We start from the raw sequence: 9905 nt of genomic DNA on the forward strand, positions 1-9905 counted from the left end.
TCCTTGCTTTTCCTCTCTCTGGGGGTGGTTGCTCAGCACAGTCCCTTCGTGTTGCCTTAGAGCTGGTGGTGACAACTTTCAGCTTCATGCTTTCAGGCTGAGGGGATGGGTGGTGGGGACCACTAACTCCGGCTGTCATCAAGTTCCAGGTGATTCTAATCTCCCTTCCCACACACACTGGGCCCCACTGGCCTGACAGACTCTGCTTCCAAATGTCCCCTCCAGCCTTCACATTTGGTAGGAAAACATAAATGTCATGCCATTTCAGTAAAAGCAAACTTCTTCATTTTGTAAGGTTAGCTTTATGAGTCAGGCTCAGTGGCAGAGAAGTAAACGAGTCATTTGTGGATAAAAATTGCTGTGTTCTTATGTTCTGGACAGAGAGCTCCAGGGTATTACATTATACCCGGGAATTATCTTATTGCATTTTCCCTCTCTTAGGCAATGCCAGATAAAGCAAACAGTCTATGGAGCCAAAGTCCGCAACCTTCAGGCCCCATCCCGTGGGGTCCAAGGAGACCTTCGCCCGTGGAAAGACACAGAGCGCTGGTTAGCCAACTCTGGTTCCAAGTTCCTGACCCTGGGAAAGAAGCTAAAGTGGACATGACCAGAGGCAGTGTTGCCCTCTGCCTCCCCTCTAGCTCAGGGGGTGCTAACTGGAAAAGGCTGGTTGTAAGACGGGTACTCGGTACAGGGTCTCCCTCATTCCTCTGCAAGGGCTGGGCCTGGCCCAGCTCGTGTTCCGGATGCCCCATGGTGCCAGCACCCTTCCAGCTACCTTTATTTTCCCTGAACGAATATTTAATACTTGTTCCTTACAGGGCCCGCCGTCAGAGGAAAGGTGGAACAAAGAGGTCTGAGGGCTTTCCCAGCACAGCAACACAGTCCTGTGGAAGGGCCAGCACAAGGCAGCCCCCAGTCGAGTACCAGGCCGGGGTGCGGAGGGCGACGTGTTTGGAGGTGAGGAGATCGCCCAGGCTGCAGAGATCAGCCAGACAAGAGGTGCGAGCAAGAGCTGCCATTTCTCGGGTGCAGTCACCCATCCAGCGGTGTGGGAAGTACTTGCATGAGCCCAGAGCTACCCCAGAAACTGGGTGAGGCAGGCCGGTGAATAGCCCTCAAAGGTGCCCAAGTCCTAATTCCTGGAACTATGTTACCTGACATGGCAAAGGGAACGTCACCCGTGTGCGGCCTGAGGGCCCTCGAGTTAAGGATCCTGAGACTGGCAGAAGCCCGCATTACCCAGGTGGGCTGAATCGGCGTGTTGACGAGAGCCCTTCTGCGGAGGAGACAGTGGTGCCGCATTCAGGAGCTGCTGTGCTGCTGGCTTGGACGATGGAAGATGGAAACCTGAGCCCAGGAACCGGAAAAGGCAAGGAAATGGATCCTCCCCTACAGACTCTGGAAGCAATACAGCCCTTCCACCACCTTGCTCTAGACTCGCTTGGACTTCTGACCAAGAGAATAAGAGAATAAACCTGTGGGGTCTTTTAACCTATAAAGTGTGTGGTAATTTGTTACAGCAGTGAAACTAATTACAGATGTTGGCAATTCTTAATGTGTTCTGTGTGGGCAGGTCCTTTGGGGACCATTGTGGTTTTATATACATCCTACATACAGCGACGGTACAAGACCCCCTTTGATAACTTGACTTTACGGGGTAGAGACAGGCTGAACAGAATTAACCTAGAGTGGAGACTTGCTATGGCTCCTATCCCCAACCAGTCCTGTGCGACCAGCTCTGAAAAACCTCTCCAAGTGAGGCATCAGCGCAAAGGCTGCATATGTGAGGATAAATCTGTAGGGTGACTCACTGTCCATACACGGCGATCAAAGGCCAGGTCGGATTCGGGAGATATTGTGTGTATTTAACATTCCATGCCTCATTAATCAGCCATTTTAGGGTTCGGTATTTATATTCTATCTCTAGCAGAGCCACCTAGGTGTTTCAAGGAAGTGTGTGCCACTAAGCCAGACTCCTGGTGGTTAGGTTCATGACCCACCACCACCAGGGAGCTTTATATGGGGCCACTGCTCATAATCTGTGATCACACACGTCCCTGGCTAGGACACCACATGTGGCAAGTCAAGTGGAAAAGGGTTGTGGACTGGTTTAAAAAAAAAAAAGTTTGTGGTTCAAAACAATTTATTACAAGGAGATCCAAAGCATTCCTGCTTACTAGCTCGTCTGGGTGCAGCTGGCTTGGGTGACTGGGGCTAGGTGCCACGAAGCCAAGGCCTAAATTTATCATCAGGGCCAGGTGGCCTTTTCCCATCCCGCGCTAGACCCAGACTCTGCAATCAGAGCCTACAGACCAGATGGGTGCTGTGGTGGGAGGCTGGGCAGAGACCTTGGGTGCACCTGTGCCTTTTCAGCAGGAGCAATGCCTGCGAAGGAGGGAATCTCCGTTTTGCGCTCTCAGGACTATTAGGTTCCATCCCCAGGGCAGCGTGAGGGCACAGAGAGAAATACCATGTTCATCTTGCAAATCCCACCCCTGTTCTTCTGTGATGACTGTAAAAGCAGCTAGAAGGCTCCCCTGAGTGAAAGCAAAGATTGGAAAGTGATAGAGGAAGACCGTTTTTCTTAATAGAGTAAGTGCTCTCCTAAATGCTTGTGGCTCAGCAGACAGGCTCCGTTCCACTGTCAGACACGTAGGCGGGTGCCCACAGTAGCCCAGCCTGTCTGCCCCAGTGGTGGCCTGATGCTTGCCAGAAGTCCATGGTTTTCCTCCCAAACTCGCTCCTGCCAGGGGTACCTATTACCTAACTGCATGCAAACTGTCACATAAACTGTGAAGAATGAGAGAAAAAAAAAAGTATGTCCACAAAATTCAAGTTAAATTTGTAGAAGAAATTCTCTAAAACTCTTGCTGTTGAATTGCATGTGGATGAGTCAAGATTGAGCAAGAAGGAAGAAAAAAGGGTGAAAGCAGAGGAGGTATTCTTTGCAAGTGCTCCCTGCACTGTAAGTAAGCCAAAATGGAAATCACAGATGATCCATAACAGCTGAGTCTTCTTGCTAGAAAAACTGTAAGGGGGGACAATGAAATGGCCGTGGCCCTATGCCCCAAAACAGGGGATACATTTACAATTTATTGATTTTCATTTAAATTGAAGTATTTTGAGGTACGGACATAACCTCCCTCCTCCAAACACAGGAGCCAAGAAGTGCAGCGGGCATTCACCTTAAGTGACAATTCCCAAACAAGAGCTGATTCCTGAGTGGGTTGCGTTTCTCGTGAAGTACATCACACAAAGACCTCTAAATGTCAGGGGAAGGGCTGGCCTCTCGTCATCTGCTAGGGGCAGTGGGCTCAGGGCTTGCTAAGACTTGTCTCAGTGTAAAGGGCAGCCTCGTATGGGAGGAGGGAATTGGGAGCGGAGCTGATCCAGGATACCCTGGGTATCAGCGCCACCCAACATCTCCCACCACTCCGCACTGTGGGCCATGAGGCTGTGCCACATCCTATGTGGAGGGTAAAGCCAGAAAAAAGATGGCACCAGGTAGGACAGTGAGGGAACATGAGCTGTGGTCTGCGATCTCTTCCTATAATTTAGTAAACAAACCAAAACAGAATGCTCACTTGGCTCTTTCAGCCTCTGGCACGGATTTCTCAAAACTTGGCTAGATTTACTACCACAGCTATTACTGGATTTCACCACAAGAGGGCGATAGTGTTTCTAAAATGAGAGGTTCGTGCACAACTAGGAAATCACTTAAAATCAATCAGGGCTGAAGAGGTCTTAAAAATCACTTGCTTCACTGGTTTTCAAAATCCTTTTAGTTGAAACCCACAGCAAGAACTGAATTCTTCATAGCGAACTAGTTCATAAATATATATTTGAAACACATTTTAGGTACCATTTACTCTTACTTTTGCAACACACTCTAATAGTTTGTATTCCAACCAATTTTGTTAAAAATAAACCAACAAACCACAAAACATCTGCAACCTACTAACTTGATTTCCTAACCCACTAGTGGGCCATTACTTTGAAAACCCCTGACTTGGCTCCAGCCTCTCATCTTACAAAGGGGTGCATGGACCCTTAGGGAGAAGAGGGCTCCCTATGAGCTATGCTTTTCACCCACACCCAGCCACCTGCTCACCCTAGGGGCAGTCCTGGAAGAGAGACAGACATTGTGTAGCAACTGAGCACTCACTCTGCAAATGCACTGATTTAATAAAGTATGCAGACCCATTTGGGGGATGTATCATTTTTCACTTCTTGTCCATACTACGACTTCTTGTAAGCAGAGCAGAAATTTCTTAAGCCACTACACGGAAAGCTCCCTGCAGGTGAGGTCTGTGCTCCTCATTCAGGTAGCCAAGAGACTGCTTTGAAACTGAATGAATCTCAAAGAGGCTTACCCTATGATCCCACCCCAATCTGAATTAGGGCCATAATATCTAACCAGTTCCAGGCACATAGTAAGTGCTCAAGAAATAACTCATGGATAAATGGATCACCCCTCAGACAGTATAATGGTAACTCACATTTTTTTATATTTTACAACTGGTACTTATATCCTCTTTTAGCACTCTTAAGGACACCTAGTGTGGTTGGCAGAACATGGATTATTTACACTCCAAATGAGGAAATAATCAGAAAAGACATGATCTTTCTTCTTCAGGTTGTGTGGCTCCCTAGAGGCAAAGCAGGGGCTGGAATCCGGGTTTCCTACACCACCACACTGACTGGTCCCCCTCATTCTGGAAAGGCAGCCCATGGCAGCTCCAAAGTAGGAAACAGCACTCACTTTCAGGGGACCCCTGCTAGGCTTCTGCCACCCCAAGGATCCTGGCAGGCCACGGCCACAAATTAAGACACACCTTGCCCCAGGCTGCCCCAATCACCCTTGAGGGTGAGCCTCCATTTAGCCGTGATGTTTGAATGTGGTAGAGGAATGGAGAAAAAATTTCACTGAATTCCTGGGGAAAAACTGAAACCACTTTAGCCGCTAGAGACTCTTGGCCCTGAAAGTCACTGAGCTCTCTTTCCTGGCTCCTTGATTTAGAAACATGTATAACCATTTTCAGAAGAAATGTAAAGGTAAACCAAATGACCACAGGAAGTTATCCTTTCTTAGGGTCAATATCCTGCATTCCCCTACTTATTAAGTACGCCCTCCCCCCACACCCATATCTGCTCTGATTTATTGCCCCACCCCTTTTTTGGTCAAAAGGAGAATTCCTTTAAAATTCAGGAACATTATATATACCATTACAGATGAAAAACACTAACTGAGCCCCTTGTGGAAGAGACAGGGAATTTCTACTTAACTCACTTGGGTTTCGAGAGCTTAGTTATTTTGTGAAAGATGCCAAGTATTTAACTTTCTTTCAAGGGGATGACTAAATGCATAAAAAAGCGAAGTAGTATTATTTAGTTTTTTATGGTCTTGGAAGGAAGAATTTCTGGAACTTGAAAACTGAGTTTGCTGTAGGGAATCCTCCTCAATGATAACCAGGGAGCAAATCTTCATGGATGCTCTCTTTGGGCTCTGGGAGGTGACTACTCTCCAACTTTACTAGAAAGTTCTCAAGCTCTGTTTCTTGCACTTCTCTGTTGCCCTAGTAAAACTTTTCTCCCTGAGACAGCAAGGATTGTTAAAAAAAAAGGTAAGAAGAGTTGGTTGCCTTTTTCTAGGAAAAAATTGATTTCCTCAGTCAATAGATGTAACCACCTTAAGTACAGATTAAGTCTTTGAGGAACAAAGCCTAGGTTTCCAAAAGGCCTTCCCCACCCCTGTATCTGTCAGCAAGTCTAGAACAATCTTAAAAATCCTACTGCCCCTCTTTAAAACTCTCCCTACTTACACTCTACACTTAATTCTAGATTTTTTGAGGCTGAGTCTGCAGGCTCTGTGGAGTATTTGGGGATTACTGGAAAGAGCATCGCTACTTTCGGGACAGAGCGGAGCTCTGTAACTGTGCATTCCTCTGTTTGACGAAACAAGTAACGTAGCTCCACAGACACAACAAAATGAGGTTCCTACAGCCGGTGCCTGGAAATCAGCGACCAAGTCAGGAGCTGCCAAATTCTCATTCATTCCATTCACATGGAAAACAGCCCTGGTCCACTCCCATTAAAATAGACGCCGGTATTGGGAAGGCTCCCCCCCACCCCCGCACCCTCCCGCCAACTCACGAATTCCAACCACATTATCCGGAAGCCCTTGCAGGGTCGCCTGCTGGTAAGACACAGTCCGTCCACGGTCCGCAGGGGAACTGGCACGGATTTCAGAAATCCCACCCAGCACTTCTGCTGGAGCCGTGGTGACCACCCCTTTGGCAAAGCACCTCTGGATACCGCCAGACAAGATCAAGCCTCGCTTTGGGGGCCTGTTCCTCAGTTTCCCCATGCACCTCTTTCCCAGGAATGGAAGCTGCCCTGTGAAAAATCTGTCGCCTCATAAAAGCCGAAAGAGCCAGCCAGCTTTCTGGGGACTCTGAGCAACCACGGTCCCCTACACCGCCTGACCACTTCGGAGGCGCCGTGGCACCAGCCCGACCTCCCCCAATGTCGCACTGCTCACACACCCGGCCTCGGACCTGCCGCGGGGCGGGCGCGCGCGCACACAGGTGTCGCTGCCCACGCGGGGCGCGGCCGCGTCCCTCGGGCACTCACCGTGGCGCGGCCCTCCAGCACGGCGGCCAGCACTCGCAGGGCGCTCGGCGAGCCCGCGCGGAAGTTGAAGAAGTGCAGCGCCGCGCGCGCCGCCTGCTGCAGGAGTCCGCGCGGGAGCTCCGCGTCCTGGAGCCCCGGGGAGTCCTCGCGCCCCCCGGCCGCCGCGGGCGCCGCCGCCACCCCTTGGAGGGCGAACAACAGCAGCGGCGCGAGCAGCAGGACGGCGGGGCGAGGGCCCTCGGGCCCAGACGTGGGCTGCGGTTGCCGGCGGGACGGCATGGACGCGGGCGGGCAGGCGCGGCGTTCGACGGACGGGGCTCCGGGAGGGCCGCGCCGGCGCTCGAGGAAATAAGGCCGCGGTGGGCCACTCCCCTCCGCCCCCGGGGCGGCCCGCTGCGGGGAGCCCGAGTCCTCGCTCGGCCGCGCCCTCTCAGCGCGGCCTCCAGCCCCGGGGCCCCTCCGCCCCGCCCCACTCCGCCTGGGCCCCAGCTGCTCCGGCTCGAAGCCCGGACGCGACGGCGCCTTCGCGGCGCGGGGCCGGCCGGGGGTGTCTGGCCCGGGCCGCGCTGGCAGGGGGACGAGGGGGCAGTGGAAACTCCTCCCCCGAGGGAGCGCAACCTGCCCGCCGCCGCTCTGCTCCGCGCCCCCAGCCCAGTCGGGGACCCGGCTGCTCTCTGCCGTTGCTTCGATTTCGAAATCCTTTGGGTTTCATTTGATGGGGGTACCTGTGGCACAATGACGTTGGGAGTGGCACAGGTCGCCTGAGGGCTGGGGCTGGAAAGGAGGCTGTAGTGGTCAGCAGGACCCTCCACCCCCTGGTCATTGTGGGGGAGGGAGGTTCAGGTGTAGGCTCGGGACCTTACTCGGGTGAGTGAATCAGGAGTTGTTCGTGAGGTCTCGGAGAGAAACTCTTGCTCCTCTAGAGAATGAGCTCTCTCCTCCCCCTTGCTGCGCCTTTGAGAGGAAGCCTGTAGCCCCGAAACTGATGGTGCCGTCATGCCACCCTCTGGAAAGTGGGCATCAGGATGAAGCCAGCTCGGTGGAAGGTAGAAATGAGGCACGGAAAGAAATCAAGTCCTTGGCTTGACTTCAGGACCCACCTGAAGCCGGCCCTATCTCTAGACTTGGCAGTTTTAAGAACTAATAAACCACATTCATTCTTTAAGCCAACTTGAGCATGATTTTGTTATACCAGTTGAAAAATTCCTAATGCCCTGCCGAGGCAACTACTACTAGCAGGAACCGGAGATATAAGGCTTCCCCGTGTGTGTGGAGGGGGTCTGCTTGTGCCAGCACTGGGAAACACAGTCTGGGAATACCTCAGCTGCCCCCCACCTGGAGAAGATCATATTGGCAGGTTCCACAACTTTGGGCTGAACCAGGTGGGGAAGGGACTCCCAGCCACGCTGGTGGAATCTAGCCAGCCATAGGGGTCAGGCCAGGCTGGGAGCCTGGAGAAGTGATTGCTTCCAGGCTGGACAACTGTCAGCTTCTCTCTCAGGCTCTTTTCTATGAAAACCAAGGTCAGGAGGAGTGAGAGGGGAAAAGGACCCTGCAGGAGAAGAAGGAATCCCTTAGAGACTTGAACCTGGGCCAGGTCTCAGAGTCCTATCCAGAGATAATGGAATCATTGCGGTAGATGGAATATTTTGTAAAGCCCGGAGTACTCTTTATTGATAACTTAGTTTTCTCCCCTCCCCTCATCCCTATCTCGCCAGTGCAAGCACCCCCATGGGGTTTGGAAAGCACAGATGATATCAGTTATTAGAAAACCGGTAAAAACAACTGATTTATGCATGAGTGAGACACGATGTAACACCACGACTCCTTTTTTTTTTTTTTTTTTTAAGATTTTATTTATTTATTTGACAGAGATAGAGACAGCCAGCGAGAGAGGGAACACAAGCAGGGGGAGTGGGAGAGAAGAAGCAGGCTCATAGCTGAAGAGCCTGATGTGGGGCTCGATCCCATAACGCCGAGATCAGGCCCTGAGCTGAAGGCAGGCGCTTAACCGCTGTGCCACCCAGGCGCCCCCCACGACTCCTTTCTACATGCTGATGCTTGCATAGACCATCTGGAAGGACAATCAGAAACTGGGAACAGTGGTTGCCTCCGAAGAGGGAGCTGGGGGTGGGAGGAGTTTACTCTAACTGCAGTTCTTTGATTCTTTGCTATCATCTCTTGCTGGTAGTACAGCGGCTGGGAGGGTGGACTCGGAGCCAGACTGCAGGGTTTGAAGAGCAGCTTCACCAGTGTGTTACTGGACTGCTCTGCTCTTCTTGGTGCCTCCTAATGGTTTGCATGTGCTAATATCCATGCATACATAAAGCACACAGTAATGGCTATGTGAGTGATGGCTGTTATTATAGCTGTTAACCTAAAAAATTAGATATAATCTTGAAAATAATGCAGTCAGCTGTGGATTTCTTTTGACAAATGATGAGAAGGGATGGCAGGGACTAAAACCCGCTGGGCCATTAAATAAGATCTTAGCTATTACTTTTAGCCTTCTTAACCCAACCTTTTATCAGAGCTATTAGCAAGTCAGAAAATGTGACTCTAGGGGTGCCTGAATGGCTCAGTCATTAAGCGTCTGCCTTCAGCTCAGGGGGTGATCCCAGAATCCTGGGATCAAGCCCCACATCAGGCTCCTCTGCTGGGAGCCTTCTTCCTCTCCCACTCCCCCTGCCTGTGTTCCCTCTCTTGCTGGCTGTCTCTCTCTGTCAAATAAATAAATCTTTAAAAAAGAAAAGAAAAAAAAAAGAAAATGTGACTGTATATCCATTTTCTAGTCTCCGTGGCAGGTGAAAGTGAAGGTAGGTGGGATTGGGAGAAGAATACAGATAATCAGCCCTTGACTACTGAAACCTGATTAACCAAAGCTCAGATGTGACTGAGATGATCCTTTTTCTCTGAGACTTGGAACCAGGAACACCTGTGGAGAAAGTGTCACTCACCTGGTTCCTTGGGTCTGCGTCTTGCATGCTGTAAGGTGACTGGAGCTTTTGTTTCAGTTAAGCGCTGGAGACCTATATACTTTCCATGCTATGTCTCCAGGCCTGTAACGTCTGTCCCAAAACCCCTGGAGGAAGGCACTTTGCTGGTCATGCAAAGAACAGAAGGCCTGCTGGATGGAGTGAGCTGTTTTCCTAGAACATTTGGCTTCCTGATCTCTTCCTTAAAGGTGCCTAGGACTCATGGAGGAATTCATTGTCCTCAACATTGGGCCCATAAGCTACCTGATGCTCACGCTGTCTGCAGCGAGTCCC

General features: G+C 51.0%; 1 protein-coding gene across 1 annotated transcript in view; it reads right to left on the reverse strand.

Annotated features, from left to right (window-relative positions):
* The window catches only part of RARRES1 (retinoic acid receptor responder 1), a 48818-nt gene extending 41847 nt beyond the window's left edge, over nt 1-6971 (reverse strand). Inside the window, exon 1 of the mRNA XM_045811757.2 lies at nt 6637-6971. Coding sequence (XP_045667713.2) covers nt 6637-6915 — 279 coding nt within the window. The 5' untranslated portion in view covers nt 6916-6971. The remainder of the gene's footprint in view (nt 1-6636) is intronic.
* Nucleotides 6972-9905: the final 2934 nt, after the last annotated feature.

Source organism: Ursus americanus, chromosome 20, assembly GCF_024610735.1.
Source record: "Ursus americanus isolate L20-20 chromosome 20, mUrsAme1.1.p, whole genome shotgun sequence".
In the NCBI taxonomy this organism is placed as follows: domain Eukaryota; kingdom Metazoa; phylum Chordata; class Mammalia; order Carnivora; family Ursidae; genus Ursus; species Ursus americanus.